Source organism: Symphalangus syndactylus, chromosome 11 (assembly GCF_028878055.3).
Source record: "Symphalangus syndactylus isolate Jambi chromosome 11, NHGRI_mSymSyn1-v2.1_pri, whole genome shotgun sequence".
Lineage (NCBI taxonomy): Eukaryota > Metazoa > Chordata > Mammalia > Primates > Hylobatidae > Symphalangus > Symphalangus syndactylus.
In genome coordinates, this window is record NC_072433.2 from 120,814,077 (window position 1) to 120,833,925 (window position 19,849).

General features: G+C 45.5%; 1 protein-coding gene across 2 annotated transcripts; it reads right to left on the reverse strand.

Moving 5' to 3' along the window:
* Positions 1-858: 858 nt before the first annotated feature.
* Positions 859-18,764, reverse strand: LOC129493411 (transmembrane protein 231). 2 transcript variants are annotated; one of them, XM_055299593.2, is made up of 7 exons: positions 18,556-18,764; positions 18,302-18,471; positions 8,002-8,130; positions 7,528-7,671; positions 4,888-4,969; positions 3,647-3,752; positions 859-2,469 (listed from the first exon to the last, which is right to left on the reverse strand). In XM_055299593.2, exons 1-7 carry the CDS (start codon positions 18,692-18,694, stop codon positions 2,289-2,291), a joined length of 951 nt encoding a protein of 316 aa, XP_055155568.1. In that variant the 5' UTR covers positions 18,695-18,764; the 3' UTR covers positions 859-2,288. The 2 variants fall into 2 exon arrangements, with proteins under 2 accessions (XP_055155568.1, XP_055155569.1); XM_055299594.2 differs by lacking the exon at positions 7,528-7,671 and having other exon boundaries at positions 18,302-18,764.
* Positions 18,765-19,849: the final 1,085 nt, after the last annotated feature.

The window sequence follows — 19,849 nt, forward strand, 5'->3', positions numbered from 1 at the left end:
GCCTCGATCTCCTGACCTTGTGATTCACCCACCTTGGCCTCCCAAAGTGCTGGGATTACAGGCGTGAGCCACCGCTCCTGGCCTCTTGCCTTTTATTTACCTCTTGCAGCTATGCTGTGATTCAGAGTCAGAAACTATCAACATCTGGTCTGTAAATAATTTCATATTCACCAGACACAGTCATAATTATCCAGCACGTAGATTTCACATGGTACGTGAATTCCACTGAAAACTCATCTACTTGGGGAAGAACTAGTGGACTGTCACCAAAGACCTAATGGAAGTTCCAAGGTCTTTAGGCAGAGACTTATAAAACATGGCTGCAGATGAGTAATGAAGACAGGTGTGTGCAACCTCTGCCCTCCCTATTCTTCCCCATTCCCAACCCTTTCCCTCGAAAAACGTACATGTGATCTTCCATTTTGACTTTTTTTTTTTAAGAGACAGGGTCTCACTCTGTCACCCAGGCTACAGTACAGTGGTGCAATCATAGCACACTGCAGCCTCAAGCTCCTGGGCTCAAGTGATCCTCCCGCCTTGGCCTCCCAAAGTGTTGAGATTACAGGAATGAACCACCATGCTTGGCCTCATTTTGAACATTTTAATTAGAAAGTTACAAAACATCATGGGTTCTTTATAGAAGATTTGCATTAGAATAATTTAATAAAATGCAAACCAATGTTTATATGTATCTTGTCATCTTTCCATATCTCATTGCCTTATGGGAATTTAAACAAGAAATTATTTTTCATTTAGATCTTAAGAAAAAAATTTAGGCATATAAAATAGCCTGAATATTAAAAAAAGACAAGGGGGTCAGTGTTAGGGAATTTCTCTGCTTGAATACTTGAAAATAGCTTTGTTTCCAAAACTGTTTTTAGGAAGCCTAAAGGAGCACTAAAAATGACAAGTGATCTCCAAAGTAAACTGAGGCACACACTGAGGGGTGTGTTTCTGGGTGGGCATGAAGCATGGATCACCGGGGCCATGTCCTTCCAGTGGCAACGACCTGCTTGGGATCAGGAAGCAGCTCCATCTGTTCTTAGAGGAGACTGCATGCGTCCTCAGGAGATCAATGGGCTGAACAAGCCATCTTCCGTGTGCAGAGGCCCCTTCCAGCCATCTCTGCTCTCGCAGACACTTGCTTAGCCACGAGGGTAATCCACTGGACTGCTTGGCATTCTGCTGGTGGCCAGGCTAGATTGGCCTGCCCAGGCCAGCATCCTCTTTACTTCCTCACTGCTTCTTGTGTCCTTCCCAAAGCTGCCTGCCCCACTCTGATGGGCACCCTGTTCCTTAGTCAAGAGAAAAGCCAGCCGCCGGGCTTCCCGCTAGCCTTCCGAATAAACTTGTGGTTGTCAGGCAGTGGGAGCCAATCCCAACACCAACTCCTGTCGCCCCTGTCCTTTGCAGGAAGGGGGAGGGCTGTCAAGGAGGAGGAGGGCCAAGTGCCCAGGCTGTTGGGTAAGGGCCAGAAAGAACCTGTTGGGACAATCCTTTCTTCCCCCAGCGCTGCTGAGGGGGCTGGGAATGAAACAGCCCCTCTGACTTTAGCCTGCCATCCAGGGGCACAGACAGAGGGCAAGACAGGGCAAAGACCCAGCCACAGTCGGGCAGGGATCCAGGGCTGCTCAGCTGAGCTGATGACAGATGACTGACTGTTGGGCTGGGGCAGGTGGACGGTCCAAGTGTCCTTCCAAGTGTTCTTCAGCGGCCCTCCCTGATGCCTGTGCTAATGCGGCCATTGCCCTTAGGCCCTGCCCCTCCAGGTCTCCCGTTAAAGGCCTCAGCTCTGGAAATCAAAGCTCTGAATGGGAAATGGAGAAGCCCAGGGGTGCAAAGTGCTAGTGATTGGCATGTTTGTCACAAGAGAGCCCTGAAAAGAGTAAGAGTGGCTCACAATTCAAGGAAGAAATGCACAGTATGTTTTTCAGTTCAACAGAGGAAAAGTCTCTGCTTGACCAGAGATGGGACGCTTTCCAAGATGTCTGAACTGACTGCAATTTTCTCCTGAAATTCAACTCCAAGGCAAAGAAGAAAAACCCAAAAAGCAAATTATAGCCTCCAGGAACCCTCAGACCTTTCCACAAACTGGTCCCTGATGATTCTGCAGGAGCTCTGAAGATACGCAACTTGTGTAGAGCAAAACTGGAAAGAACTGTTGTCTCTGAGGGAAAAGCACACAAGCCCGCATGTGTCCGCTGGGCTCTTTCAAAAGGTCCTAAGATGTTCCCAGAAGATAACGATGAGGCAGCCACGGTCCTGCTGAGTCTTCAGAAATGGCCTTCCTAGGATAAGTGCTCCTTACACACTTCTCCCCGGGGCGTTGCTGTCACAGGGATGGTGGTCACCACCTGATTCTGAAACACGAAGATCTTGATTCTTTCAAACACCCAGAGGAAGATAAGCAGGATGCTGACATACTGCACCCAGGCGAACTTTACCATCTCCCAGAATCCTGGCTGATAAGTATGGACAGTTAAGGAGTGGAGGGCCACGTGGTGTTAAGTATGAAGAGAAAATCCAAGATGGAACTGGCTGTGGCAGAGGTATCTAGAAAGCAGGCAGGACCTCTGTCATGTACACACCCAGATGGAAGCTGACCTGAACTTGGCCAAATGGTAAAACCAGCCACATTTGATTTGAGCTATTTATATACTAAGCCTGATGACCAACCTCCTAAACAGACAACTATGCCAAACTAGATTGATCATAGATTAGAGACATCCTGAGCTGTTAACCAGCCATCATCCATCAGGGACTCTTCTAAAATCTTCCAGTTGTGTAAACTTAAAATACCCTTATTAGCCCCTGCCTAATCGCACCTGTATGGAACACAATTTAGCTGCGTCCTAGGTTTATATCTCTGGAATTGTAATTCCTAAGACCCCAGTTAAAATGCCTTCTCTTCTGTTTGCTTCTCTGCAGTGTTGCTGTTGGTTTCATTTCCTATTAGTTGACCTAAGTCAAAATTAAACCAAAGTTTAGGTCAGACAGGGATTGGCAAGAATGTTTCACATAACCTTAGCATAAAAGGGATAATATATGATTATTAAGATATAAATATGGATGATTCTTACCTAGAAGAATTGCTTGGAAACAAATAGGACCAAGACATGAATTATTTGTTCCTGCATGAATAGCAGACATACAGTCATTTTTTATATCATGTAGCCTAAGATGTCAAAGACGCAGCCATTTTTATGAGGCTATAACCCTGTCATGATTTCCAAGAGAAAACCTCCCATGTCTGTTACTACTTGAGACAACTAAGGAATCATTCCTCTTTGAAAACTGAGCTACCATTGATTTTTTTAAATTGTTGTTTGCTTTAAGAGGCAGGGTCTCACTCTGTCACCGAGGCTGGTGTACAGCGGCACAACCATCGCTCACTGCAACCTTGAATTCCTGGGCTCAAGCAATCCTCCTGCCTCAGCATCCCAAGTAACTGGGACTACACGTGTACACCACTATGCCTGGATAATTTTTTTTTTTTGGTAGAGACAGGGTCTCACTATCTTGGCCAGGCTGGTTGTGAACTCCTGGGTTCAAACGATCCTCCCACCTTGGCCTCCCAAAGTGCTGAAATTATAGGCAGGAGCCACCACACCCAGCCTTAACATGGACTCATTAACAGAAAGGATATGAAATGACTTCCACAGGGTATCGGATGATAGCATTAATCACAAATGGAGCATCTGCGGCCCTGCCCACCAGCCAGATGGGGTTGGGATCACTCAGGATGGTGGTAACTGCAATGCAATCATTAACCATTAACCACGATGACTGTTTGACTCTGGCAGTTGAAGGCTATAAAGATTATTTGATTCCTGGAAATTATCCTGTGCTTCAGAACTGAAAGAAATCATTCAGAAGGAAAGAGAAACTGCATGTGCAAAGCTGATCACACATTATTTGTTAAAATAACAGTCAAAATACTTTTGTTAAAATACATAAAAAACTTGGAAAGAGTTTCTTCTACGTGTGCTGAATGGCTAACTGAAGGAATACTATACTGCCACTAAAAGTAATATCACAGCTTTGTAGCTGTGTGGGGAAGTATTTATATTCCAAGTTTAAATAAATAAAAATGACTTGGATCCCAATGTGTTTCTACACTACAATAGCTGTATAAAAAGATCCCCAGAAGGGTAAAGAATGAAAGGAATGAAAAAATAGTTGATTTATAGGGCAATGTTTTCTAGTTTTGTTTTAAAATTCCCTCTATTATTGCAATAATGCCACTAGTATATGACATAAAATCAGTAAGCAATACTGGATTTGCAGTCGTCCCCCTTGTGAGATGTCTTTGTATAGCCTCCATGATGTCTGGTTGCCAAGTAACACTCTAGATGCTTTTAGAGAAAACCTCAGCCCCGACCAGACAAACGTGCCGAGTCAACACATGCCATGGCCTAGAGCTCTGTAAGGAATGAGCACACTGTGCCTTCTGGCAGGAAGCAGGGGCACTCCTGTTCTCCTGCTCGACTGCTTATGTGGGAAGAGTCACCCACGTTCTCTGTTTCTCTCTGAAAAGCATGAACGGCAATTTTTCTTTGGCATCTGTTATAGGTGTGGTATGGGGAACAACTCAATTAGGCTTTTATTTTTTAAAAGAGAAACCCACCAAGCCACTGGTGGGATAATGATGGCATTTAACCATCACTAACCTGCTGGACCATGGGATGCTGGAGGGGTGGGGGTGGTCCCAGGTCTAAAGATCAGGACGAAAAGGACAAATCCTGGGCAGCACATTTGCTCCCATCGTTGAGCATTCACAGGTTTTGACATTTTCATCACAGGAGTTCGAATTCTGCTTGTCTCTGTTGTCCCCACTAACCTTGAAAGTCCTGAGCAGCGGCTGAATGAGCTCTACCTGTGACTCACCGTTCCTCTCCTGGTAGGCAGCAACAATATGGGTGAGGTCATAGTCATAGGCAAAGGGGCTGGTCCCGTTGATCACGGATATCTGGGACACGGAAGGAGGATGTGGTGTGAGCACCTGGGAGACTCCTCCTCTTTTCCTTCTACCCTTCTGCCCACCCAGGCGGGTCCCACAGAGCACCCTCTTGTTCTTGGTGGCCTACTGCAGTATCAATAATCTTCTCTTCAAAGATGAATAAACTCTCTTGCAACAATTTAAGCCTATTTACTCTCTGTCTTTCTTTCTGTGGATGGAAATAAGGGGTCAGTGTCCATGTTTTATAGGTTTTAAAGCTATTTTAAAAATACCCCTCTCTATCTCAGTGGGAGAAAGAATTCCTTAAATTATTTTAATAGACCGTATTTTCGCCAGGTGTGGTGGCTCATGCCTACTACAATCCCACTGACTTGGGAGGCTGAGGCAGGAGGACCACTTGAGGCCACGAGTTCAAGGCTGTAGTCAATGATGATCATGCCACTCACTACACTCCAGTTTAGGAAACACAGCAAGACCTCATCTCTCAAAAAAATAAAAAAATAAAAAAAAATAAAAAGCCAGGCATGGAGCCTCACGCCTCTAATCCCAACACTTTGGGAAGCCCAGGCAGATGGATCACTTGAGACCAGGAGTTCAAGACCAGTCTGGCCAACGTGGTGAAAGCCCATCTCTACTAAAAAGAAAACAATAATTAGCCAGGCGTGGTGGCATATGCCTGTAATCCCAGCTATTCAGGAGGCTGAAATCAGAGGATCTCTTAAGCCTGGGAGATGAAGGTTGCAGTGAGCTGAGATCATGCCACTCCACTCTAGCCTGGGTGACAGAGCAAGACTCTGTCTCAAAAATAAAAATAAAATACAAATAAAAACCCCTGCACAAAAACAAAAAAAAGAAACCATACTTCCAACTCCTTTGTCATTTTCTTGGTCTTCTCTGGGTGCTAAGTTCTTTATCACTTTTAAATATAGAGATATAGATAAAATGCAAACCATAAGCGTATAATCCCTTAAAGGAGGAAATAATTGCCTGCCGTTAATGTAATCTGATACATAGACATTCAAACAAAAAGTGCCACATTCATTTCATATGTTGCAGCTTCCTATTCTTTACAAATTACATTGATTACAGCCAGAGCAACAGTAAAACCCACTGTATATCTACAAGTATGGGTTTATGGCTGTAATAACCGATAACCTCCCTTTTGCACTTTCTAGAGTACTTCAGCTCAACTTCTATGGTCCTCATTGTGATAAAATACAAGTGAGAAATGAGTGATTAGATGCATGAGTTCTGCACACAGACAGGCCCTGTTATACTTCCAAGATTTGAGCCTTTGGGAAAATTCATCACTGTAAGCCCCAGTTACGTCTTCTGCAAAATGAGTTCATTCTTTAAACAAGCTTCTCTGTGAGCTTACCATGTGCCAGGCAGTGTGTTCGCCATGGATGTGATGGTATTTGAAATGCCACTGCTGTGACGGCTGAGGGAGACAGCAAATAAACACACAAACACACATCCTGAGTAGGCCGGGCGGCAGGAGGGAGAGTCTGGCTGAGGGATGGTGGAGGGAGGGACTGCTACTGTAGAAGCAGGTCAGGGAAGGACTGGGCTTGGGGATATCTGAACAGGGACCTGAATGGCATGGTCAGATAAGCCACGTGGATGCCTGGCAGAGGAAATGGCAAGAGCAAGAGCCCTGAGCTGGCAGCTGCTTCTTGGGTTTGAGGAACAGCAAAAAGGCCAAGGGGGCTGGAAGGGAGCAAGGGGGGCAGTGATGGGACAAGTGGCTAGAGTGCGGGGAAAGGACAGTGCAGGCAGCTCAGAGGTTGCTGTGATGATTAAAGGAGATGATACAGGTAAACCCCCACACTCGGGGTGGCATATGTTATGAGTTCACTAAACTATGGCTAGTAATATTTCTGAAATACTTTATATGAACATTTTATATCAAGATTTTACAGTGTCCCTAGAAGTACATCCTGTGTGTAACCAAGTGTATGTATGGAAGACACAATGTGTGTGTGTGCACCCACATGGACCTAAAAGCAATAAGCAATTTAGTTCTTCGACAAAGCAGATTTTGTTTCTCTTCCCTTCTCAGCGTAACTATGTGTGTACCTTCTCTGCAGTTTGAAAAAATTCATGGCAAGAATTCCGCAGAGACCCTCTTTGGTGCCATCCACAGAGAAATGATATTTCTACTTTTCTTTTCTTTCTTTTTTTTTTTTGAGACAGAGTCTTGCTCTGTTGCCCAGGCTGGAGTGCAGTGGCGAGATCTCGGCTCACTGTAACCTCCACCTCCTGGGTTCAAGCAATTCTCCTGCCTCAGTCGCCCAAGTAACTAGGATTACAGGCACGCACCACATGCCTGGCTAATTTTTTATATTTTTAGTAGAGACGGGGTTTTACCATGTTGGCCAGATTGGTTTCAAACTCCTGACCTCAAGTGATCCATCCGCCCACCTCCGCCTCCCAAAGTGTTGGGATTACAGGCAAGAGCCACCGTGCCTGGCCTGACATTTCTACTTTTCATTCCCCTCTTTAAAGAACTTAATGAACAGTAACAAAGAGAAACAAAAGAGCTGGACAATGAGAAGCGCCCTTACGTTGTATCGGGCATCTAGGCCACCACAGCTCAGCGGCTGCTTCTGCTGCAGCCTCAGGTCTCCGTTCACGTATAATTGGGATCCTGGGACAGGAAAGGAGGACTGGAGAAACGCCATGCTCTGCATCACGAGGGTGGCCATCCTCTGAAATCATTAGAAGGACCAACAATACCAACCACCATCAGATCTGAAGGGCTCTGGGTGCTAAGAGTTACTTGTCTTTGCTGATACCTAAGAGGCCCTCACATATCTAGCATAGCCATGCAGGAAACACTGCCTAGAACCTTCTGAGCTATTAATAGCCCATATCAGTTAATATGACTAGTGAAAACCATTCGATTGGCCTAAATTAAATCCCAAACTACATGGGGAAGGGGGCCTGCTACAGTGTGGGTCTCCTAGAAATCAGAAGAAGGACTCTGGTCTATTAAAAAGACACAAGGGAGAGGACAGCCTCCCAGCGGACTGACTCACGTGTAATTGATAGGAGAAAGTCAGGATGAGCTGCACACCGAGAACGTGCTCTGTGGACTGCAGGGGAAGCTCCAGCTTAAAATGTAACATGTCCGTCTTCCCATCCTGGTTCCTGTCTTCTTCTCTAGTCTAGGAAACCCAAACAGGGCCAGCAGCCCTGGTCACTAATGAGTCTGGGAGGAATCCACATCACTTCTGTGCATACACAAAGACCCACTATCCTGCTGCACACAAAAGAAAGAGGCATTATCGGCCAGGCGCGGTGGCTCAAGCCTATAATCCCAGCACTTTGGGAGGCCGAGGCGGGCGGATCACGAGGTCAGGAGATCGAGACCATCCTGGCTAACACGGTGAAACCCCGTCTCTACTAAAAATACAAAAAAATTAGCCGGGCGTGTTGGCGGGCGCCTGTAGTCCCAGCTACTCAGGAGGCTGAGGCAGGAGAACGGCGTGAACCCGGGAGGCAGAGCTTGCAGTGAGCCGAGATTGCGCCACTGCACTCCAGCCTGGGGGACAGAGCAAGACTCCGTCACAAAAAAAAAAAAAAAAAAAAAAAAAGAAAGAGGCATTATCTCCCCCACTAAAAGAAAGAGAAAAACAGATAGATATAAGTGCATTAATACTGGGGAGAGACACAAAGTGCATGGACCCTGAATTTCATATCTGCGTCTTTCAAATGTTCACTGGCCAAAATAAATGGGTGATAACAAAAAACATCTGGATAGCATTTGTGCCTTTCAGTTGTCTCACGTGATTTTGTTTATTTTGCACTGGTATTTTTTTCTTTTTTATAAATATGCCTGAATTTGTATGGAAATTTTAAGTCGCATGTCAGAATAGTCTTCTATGTCTCTAGAAGTCAACTTGTTAAAATAGAAAAACACCTAATCCTAATCATTATGCATTCCCCCAACAAACTCAAACTCAACAGACAATCACCAAGCTCTTTTTTTTTTTTTTTTGAGCCGGAGTCTAACTCTATCGCCCAGGCTGGAGTGCAGTGACGCAATCACGGCTCACTACAACCTCCGCCTCCCAGGGCCAAGGAATTCTCCTCCCTCAGCCTCCCGAGTAGCTGGGATTACAAGTGCCCACCACCATGCCCAGCTAATTTTGTATTTTTAGTAGAGACCGGGTCTCACCATGTTGGCCAGGCTGATCTCAAACTCCTGACCTCCGGTGATCCGCCCAACTCAGGCTCCCAAAGTGCTAGGATTACAGGCGTGAGCCACTGCGCCTGGCCTTACCAAACTCTATTTATAGATTCTGAAACCACGAGTGTCTTTACTTCAGATTCTTGATGTTGGATCTCATCTCATCATTCGTGTGAGGATCTGAAAGCCTTGTGCATCTTTTAGTAGCAATCAATGAAATGAAAAAGGAAGCTATGTCAAATCAGCAAAGCATTAAAACCATATCTATTTGATAAATTATGGGCATGAAAGGAAAGAAGACAGAGGTCTGTAGAGGAAAAAAGACAAAATACAGCTTATGAAGCATATGTAGGCAGTGAAAAAAAACTGGTATCCACTCCCATCATCCAGTCTTGCCAAACAGTGATGCTAAAATGATGATCAGGAAAGCACGGTTACTGAAAAGTGATCACTGTTGACATGGTCCCTCTGCACAACTCTGGATCTTTTTGCTACAAGTGATCTTTTCCCACTGCAGATTCCCAGAACGATTCTACTATCGTGTAGCAGCATTCCCATCTGGATCCACCATCTATGGATTCATTTTGATTCCCACCATTACTATTACGTAAGGAAGAGATTTTGTGTGTGTGCTTTTTCAGGTTAATAAGGTCATTTGAAATGAAGAAATCTCAATTTTCAGAAACTTTCAATTATTTCTTTCTAGACAATAATGTCCTTCTCTTAGGTCTTGTTTTAGAGAAACCTCCCTCCGTTTTCTCTTGGATACTTCCTCTCTGCCCTGTTTCATCTGCTTCGGAGAGGGATATCTGCTACCCAGGCTGATGATCAAGTTACTGAGGCAATGATGGAGTAGTCATTATGGGTAGGATGAAAAGAGCCTGCCTTGTGGATCATGAGGTCAGGATATGGAGACCGTCCTGGCCAACATGGTGAAACCCCGTCTCTACTAAAAATACAAAAATTAGCTGGGAGTGGTGGTGCGTGCCTGTAATCCCAGCTACTCAGGAGGCTGAGGCAGGAGAATCGCTTGAATCAGGGAGTTGGAGGTTGCGGTGAGCCAAGATCTTGCCACTGCACTCCAGCCTGGTGACACAGCGAGACTCCATCTCAAAAAAATAAAATAAAAAGTAAATAAAAGAGCCTGCCTTGTCTTCCCGTGGATTTTCTTCAATTGGGATCTGGGTAGAAAATGTTATGTAACTCTCTGTGATGGATCCACACCTTCTAGATCTTTAGGATTGGACAGGAAGCAAAGATCTCATTTCTCAACTTGCAACAGAGGATAGTGGCCAGGAGAGAACTGCCAGAAGAATCCAGACTCCAACACACTGTGGGAGGGGGAAAAGCTCATTTCCTTTGATCTTTACAATAAATGTAAAGCCCCAGGCAGGCAGAACAAATATTTTCCCATTATATAGATGACAAAATCAAGGATGAGGGAGGTTAGGGCATTTATCAGAGGTACAGCAAGTAATGGTGAAGACGGGATTTGAGATCAGGTGACTTCAAATCTGGTCCTCTTTTTAGGACCAAAATGCCCAAAATTATTAAAAAATTCAAAATGAAGACAGCAGGTTGGACAAATCTTCCTGCAAAACAGCAGCACCAGGCATCTACGTCTGTATACTTGCCTGTGCACATCCTTCCATTCCAAATTCAGGGGGGACAGACTTGGCACAGCACCATCAATAGTGTCTACTTGTTGAATTCACTCATTGATCTGTTACGTAATTTTTGGAAACCTACTACATGCCAGGCACTATTTCAAATAATGAGACCATAATGGTAAACAAAATAGACAAAATCCCCATCCTAACGGGGCATACATTCCCAATGGACAATGTAGAAAACAGTGACAAGTGCCACTGACAGAAATGAAGCAGGCTAAAATTAGAGAATAATGAAGGTAAAATTTAACAGAAATTGGCCAGGCGTGGTCGCTCATGCCTATAATCCCAGCACTTTGGGAGGCCCAGGGGGGTGGATTGTTTGGGCTCAAGAGTTCGAGAGCAGCCTGGGCAACATGGCGATACCGTCTCTACTAAAAATACAAAAATTAGCCAGGCATGGTGGCGCACACTTGTAATCCCAGCTACTAGGGAGGCTGAGGCAGGAGAATCGCCTGAACCCAGAAGGTGGAGGTTGCAGTGAGCTGAGATCGTGCCACTGCACTCCAGCCTGATGACAGAGCAAGACTCTATCTCAAACAAACAACAACAAAAAAACCCAAAAAGAATTTAACAGAAATTTTTAAATATTCAGGATGACCTGACTTGTTGGAGTCCTGAAGGAAGTGAAGTGATGGGGTGCAGGAACATCTCAGAGAGGAGGGATCCAGGCTAACCAGGTGCATGTGCTCTGGGTACCCGTGGGGCCAGTGCAGCTGGCAGAGTGGGTGAGAAGGACAGCAGGGTGGAGAGAGGGGGGAGAGAAGTTTTGATGGAAAGGATGTGTCTCCCACAAATGACCTGTCACCAAGCTAGACTCTCACCCTCCTGGGGCTGGCGAAGTTTGGTTGTGCTCCTCTGTTATCACTTGGACCACTGAAGAAATCAATTATTTAATTCCACTTAGTTGAAAGTAAGTTTAACATATGTGCAATAGCTAACAAAGGCAGGCATTCAAAGGCTACTACTTCTTTAACACAAATTCTAGGTCACTATCTAACCTCCAACTGGTACTTAGCCAAGAGAATTCACACATCACACTACCACCTTATATCTACAAGGTATATGCAGGCTTTGGAACAATTTTTATATCCATTCATTGTCCCATGTGATTCCTCTGCATATCCCAGGAGAGAGGTGGGTACTCTCATGCCCTGTATATGGATAGATAAATTGAGGGTGAGGTTATGAAACCCAGTGACAGAATTGGGACTAGGACCTTGTGGGACGACGATCTTGGTTTGCTGACTCTTGATTCAGGGCTCTTCTATAATAGCTCATAAGAACTCTAAAGGAAAAGTTTTCTCGTGGATAAAGGAAGATAACCCTTTAGAGATATACATGAAATCCACACTCATGTACTGAGCAGAGTCAGAGGGAATTTTTTTTTTTTTTTTTTTTTTTTTTTGAGACGAAGTCTCACTCTGTTGCCCAGGCTGGAGTGCAGTGGCACCATAGCCACTCACCACAACCTCCACCTCCCAGGTTCAAGTGATTCTCCCACCTCAGCTTCCCGAGTAGCTGGGATTACAGGTGTGCACCACTATGCCCACCTAATTTTTGCATTTTTAGTAGAGATGAGGTTTCACCATGTTGGCCAGGCTGTTCTCAAACTCCTGACCTTGGGTGATCCGCCCGCCTCAGCCTCCCAAAATGCTGGGATTACAGGCATGAGCCACCGCGCCTGGCCAGAGGGAATTTAACATAGGGAATAACTAGTCCCATAGGTATTAGAGGACTGAAGATGTAAAAAGGGGATATCCCTGCAACACAGAGATAGTAGCTGCAGGGAACAGTACCCACACCTAGGACTAGAGAAGAAGGGGAAGCGGGTAGGACTGATAGAACTTAGAGTTTCAGGGAAGAGGCTTCAAAGAGCTGAGCCTCAGACCTCAAGAAGGGACCACGGGCCAGATGGGGCCAGGACCTCTGAGCTTGGGAGAAGGACGCACTGGAGGGAACCTGGAAGGCTGGAGGAGAGGCGTTTTGCTCCTTCCTGTTTGCTGGTTGTCCCTGTTTGTGTCATCCCAGCAGTGGTTCTTCAACCTGGCAGTGGCGACTGGTTTCATTTTTTTTTTTTGTACTCCCAGAACAAGGCTCATCATGCCTCCTACTGGCAGAACCTAACAGGGAGCTGCAGGGGAAGAAGGTGGTTTCCAGCATCTCAGCAGGAACCTAGAAGCTAAGCGTAGGAGGGTGGGTTTGGAGCTGAGACAATACCTCATAACCAGCACACCACCTGACTGCAGGAATTGCCAGAAATTTAAGTGCCATTGTTTCCAGAGTATCCTGATATGTGACTTTTTTCCCTGTCAGGAATTCTACAGCATCAGATGGTTTGTTGGAATTTTGTTTGGTTTCTGTTTTGTTTGTGTACATTTCATTCATTTAAGTTGTATTCTTTTTTTTTTTTTGAGATGCAGTCTGGCTCTGTTGCCCCGGCTGGAGTACGGGCGGTGCAATCTCAGCTCACTGCAACCTCTGCCTCCCGGGTTCAAGCAATTCTCGTGCCTCAGCCTCTCAAACAGCTGGGATTACAGGAACCTGCCATCACACCCGGCTAATTTTTGTGTTTTTAGTAGAGACGGGGTTTCACCATGTTGGCCAGGCTGGTCTAGAACTCCCTACCTCAGGTGATCCACCCGCCTCAGCCTCCCAAAGTGCTGGGATTACAGGCGTGAGCCACTGCGCCCGGCCCATATTCTTTTATTAAAGGTTAATTTCCTAGTTTATACCAGTGTCTATTTCGCCATATGCTTGTTATCACTGGGTGCTCCTTTCTTTTTATGCTAAAAATACTCTTTGGCACCAGTTTTGGGTCTCTAGCAAAGCAGAAACTGCTACTTCATGGTTCCTTTCCACCTTTCTACCTGTATTTCTTTTTTTTTTCTATTTCTTTTTTTCTTTTTGTTTGATACAGGGTCAAAAAAGGCTAGAGTGCAGCGGCACGATCACAGCTCATTGCAGCATTGACATCTCAGGCTCAAGTGATCCTCCCACCTCAGCCTCCTGAGTAGCTGGGACGATTGGCATGCACCACTACTCCTGGCTAATTTTTAAATTTTTTGTAGTAGGGCCTCACTATGTTGCCTAGGCGGTCTGGAACTCCTGAGCTCCAGGGGCTAGCCTCCCAAAGTGCTGAGATTACAGGCGTGAGCCAAAGTGCTCAGCCTTGTATTTCAACCTAAGATACCATTAATTATAAAATGAACCATTATTTTATATACCACTGAGGAAAGAAAAATATTTCCAATTAAACTATGACACTTTTCTAATCACTTACTTTTTAAAAAGTTACTAAAAGAGCTTTTAGATTTAGACATATTTACGGCAGATATCATGTTTATTTACTTAGAAAAATATAAGCAAAATAGGTCGGGGTGGTGGCTCACGCCTGTAATCCCAGCACTTTCGCAGGCTGAGGTGGGTGGATCACCTCGGGTCAGGAGTTTGAGACCAGCCAGACCAACATGATGAAATCCCGTCTCTACTAAAAATACAAAAATCAGCCGGGCATGGTGGTGCCTGCCTGTAATCCCAGCTACTTAGGAGGCTGAGGCAGGAGGATCACGTGAACCCAGGAGGCGGAGGTTGCAGTGAGCCGAGATTGCACCATTGCACTCCAGCCTGGGCAACAGAGTGAGACTTCATCTCAGAAAAAAAAAAAAAAGAAAAGAAAAGAAAGAAAAATATAGGCAAAATAAATTGATTCAGGGATTCCTAAAACTTCTTTACATCCTCATCCTTTTGGATAACACTTTAACTTAGTCAACAATATCCATACTTTTCTATGCAACTTTGTCCTTTGTGCCATCAAACATGTTGGTGATACAGCATTAAAACAAGAACAAAAACAAAAACCAAAAATTCAGCTGGGCATGGTGGCTCATGCCTATAGTCCCAGCACTTTGGGAGGCCAAGGCAGGCAGATCACTTGAGGTCAGGAGTTTGAGACCAGCCTTGCCAACATGGTAAAACCTCGTCTCTACTAAAAATACAAAAATAAGCCAGGTGTAGTGGCAGGAGCCTGTAATCCCAGTTACTTGGGAGGCTGAGGCAGGAGAATCTCTTGAACCTGGGAGGCGGAGGCTGCAGTGAGCCAAGATTGTGCCACTGAACTCCAGTCTGGGCGACAGAGTGAGACCCTGTCTCAAAATAAACAAACAAACAAACAATTCAGAAAAGAAACCAAAAGCCATTCGTCTGGGCCCTTAAGCAGACTTTGAAATTATGGAGAGCTTTCCTGTTTTTAAAAGCCTCTTGAACTTTCCCTTACTTGCTCTCCATTCAATTCAGGTGTTAAAAAAATGTTCTACTACTGTCTCTGGGGTTTTCTCTGAGGTTGCTGATGCCCCTTCTTTTTAATTGCATTTTTATTTTTCTAACACTTACCTCTTACACAGAAATGATGCCCCTTCTGCATGTTTTGATGCTGGCACAGGTGTAAGCAATGAGAACTATGCCATACCTGCCTCCTTGCCAACAGTTGATAACCACAGACAGGAAGACACTGATTTCAGAGATGAGAAAAAAGAGGTGTCTTAGAAACATGGTACTCTCCACTCATCCTCTGGAATCCTTCTATAACCTTCAGTCCCTGTATTCTCTGGGTCCACACATGCCTTCAAGAGCTATGTCAGCCTCCTTGAGGCTTGAGGGGAAAAAGTCACTCTGCTTTTCTCTTCTCTCATTAAAAACAACAAAAACTAGACTTCCAAAGCATTAAACATGTAGGGAGCTTAGAGACGCTGTCCAAGATGAGCTGACCAAAGCAGAAGCAAGGCTGTTTGTGACTTCAGCATTTCCCCCAATTAGCCACTGCAAAGCCACCTCCCAGCACTTGGTCCAACCTTAATCAACAACCACTGTTTCCTTTGCCTTCTGGACAGTTTCCTGGATAGGCTGACGTCAGTCTGGCTCTATGTTCAAAATTAGAAAATAAAAGTAGTTTGTTGCAATAAGGGCTAAGATTTTAAGATATAGCATAAGAAACACTGAGTTCCAGTCCAGACTCTGTTCACTTCAAAGCTAGGGCAGGCCAGGAGCAGTGGCTTACACCTGTAATCCCAGCTCTTTGAAAGGCTGAGGCGAGTGTATTACCAGAGTTGAGGAGTTCTAGACCAGCCTGGCCAACATGGTGAAACCCTGTTTCCACTAAAAAACAGGCCAGGAGTGGTGGTGCATGCCTGCAGTCCCAGCTACTTGGAAGGCTGAGGCGAGAGGATTGCCTGAATCCAGAAGGCAGAGGTTGCAGTGAGCTGAGATTGTGCCACTGCATTCCAGCCTGGCTGACAGAGTGAAACTCTGTTTCAAAAAAAAAAAAGAAAAGAAAAAGAAAAAAGAAAAGCTAGGGCAAATTGTACCACTTCTCTGTTTCTTTTTAATTTTTTATTTTTTTTGAAATGTGGGGTCTTGCTATGTTGTCCACACTGGCCTTGAACTCCTGGGCTCAAGCAATCCTCCTGCCTCAGCCTTCTAAAGTGCTAGGATTACAGGTGTGAGCTATCATATCTGGCTGCAAATATTTTTATCTCATTTATGTGATCATTTAGAAATGTATCTCCAGGTCTTGAGATAACATTTGCATTGAAAATTCTCAGTTTCTTAGTTTTAGGCATTCTCTATTGAGTTCCCACAAGGAAAGATGATTTAGCTTCTTCTCTCCCCCAAATCCTCCCACCATCCCCTATCACATACTCAACACCTTTCTCATTACCCCCAATAGAGTTAAAATCTCTTTTTAGTCAACATTCAGTGTTCATATAATTAAGACTATGTAAATCCTATTCACAACTCTGATAACATTTTGGTTCGCAGTTTTCCTTACTTTTCATTTCCCTGCAGTTAATAATTATTTGCTTAGTTTTCTATGTACTTATACAATTTCATCAAAGAGCTACTATTCCAGTTCCTCACAATTTGATGTTTAAATGCATAAGATTTAGTCACAACCTTGTTCATTGAAATATTGTCCCTAGGCCGGGCGCAGTGGCTGACACCTATGATCCCAGCAGTTTGGGAGACCAAGGCGGGTGGATCACCTGAGGTCAGGAGTTCGAGACCAGCCTGGACAACATAGTGAAACCCCTTCTCTACTAAAAATCCAAAAATTAGCCTGTAATCCCAGCTACTCAGGAGGCTAAGGCACGAGAATTGCTTGAACCCAGGAGGCAGAGTTGCAATGAGCAGAGATTGCAGCACTGCACTCCAGCCTAGGCAACAGAACAAGACTGTGTCTCAAAAAAAAAAAAAAAAAAAAAAGAAAAGAAAAAAACAAATATTGTCCCTAACAGTGAAAAAGTCAAAGCAAACCTCAAAAAGAATACAGCTGATTAATAAGTATTGATACATATACAAAACTGAGCCTTCAATTTCTGTCATTGTATCTACCTGTAACTCTATAATATTTTAGAATGACCACGCACTTTTGTAATCAGAATATAAGAACATTTATAAAGTAATAGGAGAAAAGTAACCTGAATCATATTAGGTTGGTGCAAAAGTAATTCCGGTTTTTTGCCATTACTTTTAATGGCAAAAGCCGCAATTACTTTTGCACCAACCTATTACTTTTTTTTTGCAGTTATTTATATGACCATCGGATTTTTAAAAACAATTTTATTTAGTTGCTGTAACAAGTCTGATTTTCTTTTCTCCTCAGCTATACAAGGTTGGCTTATAGGGCAATCATCTTAGAGATGTCTGAAGAGATTCAAATTTGAAAGAAGGAAAACCAGAAGTTTCATACTTCTAAAGGAAAACGTTTTCAGAAAATGAGTGAAAAGGAGTGACTAAAAAGGAAGCATTTGCTTATCTCAAAGCAAATACTAAATTACAGATTCCTCTCAGCGCTCTATTGATGAAAAAATTTAAAAATTAATAAATAAATTACAGACAGTAACATGCTTCAGTTTCATCCCGACAGCTTCAGGATGGCGCAGTCTCCAATGGGACAAACCCAGGGAGGCGTGACTCGGCCATAGCGCGTTCTGTGAAGGCCGCTTAACCAATCAGCGCCTTGGTTTCCAGGGGTCAGGTCTGCATAAAAATGCTGCCCTTTCCGTTCCTGTAGTGGTGTGATGCGGAAACGCCGCGACAGAATGGGGTTATCTACATTAACAGCGCGCGGCCTTCAAGGTTCCTAAATGGACTTTCACAAACACCCTCCATCAGGCCAGGCCCGCGGGTGTGACCCGGGCAGACGCAGGCTGCCCCCACACTTCTGGACTCTGTGTCAGGGCGCACACGCTGACAGCTAACTTTCTGGGGGCCGGGGACGTCTGGGAGAAGCAGAATGAAACAGAAGATCGATTTCCTACGTCCTAGGAGATGAAACGCCACCTCTGCGGGTTCGCGAGTCCTTAGGATCCACGCTGGGCTCCCCAGGGCCGGGGCTGCTCGCCCCACATCCTCATTCCAGTCCCCGTCCCCACCCCATCCCAGACTCTGCCCCAGGCCCAGGCAGGAACCACGCACCGAAACGAGCGGGACGCGCAGGCGATCCCCTTGCAGCCGGTTGAAGGCGGGGAACGTGCTCCAGGCGAGGAACCCGCCGCTTTCGGGTCCCAGCAGGGCCACGAGCAGCACTTGGTGTTGGAAGCGCACGGTCGGCTGCTCCTCGTAGCTGCTCCGCTTCAGCCAAAACCCTGAGTTAAAGAGGGCGGTAGGGAGGCGGTTAGGGCCGAGCGCGCCCGGGGAGCCTCGTGGCACAGCGGCCGGGGCAGGCTCACCGTGGCTCCGGAAGGCCACCAGCAGCGGCGAGATGTACGTGAGCGCAGCGGCCAGCAGCAGGAACAGCGCGGCTTTGGAGCAGAGCCCCGCGCGGTAGCTGCGCTCGACCGGGTGAGAGAAGAGCTCATAGAGCGCCATGAGCACCGCGCGCAGGCACGCCGCGAGCCGGGGGACCAAGTTTGGCTTCTCCTGGTTGCCATCGCCTCGGTCTCCACGGCAACCGACGGCTCCCAGAAAGGAGCCAATAGCAAGGCCGCACCGAAAGGAGCCGGTGGCGGGGGCGGGGTTAGCGGGCGTGGCGCCGCCGGGGACGGTCGGTCTAGCTTTTCGAGCTGTGTCGCTTTGCGTAAAGGCTGGGCGGCGATAGAACGTTTCCGTGGACCAGAGTCGTGGCTGTTGTCTGTTTTAACATTTGTGTAAAATAAGATGCCCATAAAAGTTGACTTGAACACTGAGGAGGAAAAATTTAATATTTAAATTTGAACTGACATGGACACAAACAATGGTCACCAAGTCCCGAAACAGGTTGTGGGAGCCCCTTGAGGCGTTCATCCAGCGCTGTTTCGGAGAAATCTCTATTTCAGTCTATTCCTATACGTTAGTTATTGAAAAGCAACAATCGCAAAAACAAGTTGACCTTTTTGTGTTCCTTGAGCCCAGTCGCAAAGGGCCCTCGTGACTGGGCCTCATGCCAGACAACATGTTACAAAAAGAGCTAGGGTCCCAGACCACGCCAAAAAACTTCATGAGACCTCTCCTCGTCTATGCACTGACGAGTGGCCGGCTCTGGAGCCCAGGCCGTTGCTTCCCAGTCTGGAGGTGAATCCTCCATAGTCTGGTGAGTGTAAATTTTATATATATATATATATGTGTGTCTTTTTCCTTCTCTTCCCATTGCAATTTGCTTATTATGTCAATCTTATTATATTAATTTGCTTATTATAATATCTGCATTGCCATTTACGTGGGATAAAGCTTGCTTACCCTTAAAGGTATTGTGTGTGTGCCTTTTCTTCTCCCCTAGCGCGTCTCCTGCACAGAACAAACACCTGCTTTTGTGTCATCTGTTAACCCCCAGTGTGGTTCCTACTGAAGTCCAGTCAGTCACAAGCCTGGCTGTGGTCCTGGACCTGGTCCTGGGCTGAGATCAAAGCCAGGTGCTTTTGCCCCCAGATTTTCTGTTGCTTCCACTATGCTCCAATGCAAGACAGACACGGAAACACAAATCCCCTGGCTCTTCCAGGGATAGAGTGGAATTACTACAAAGCTCTGATGCACTTCGTTAACCCTGTG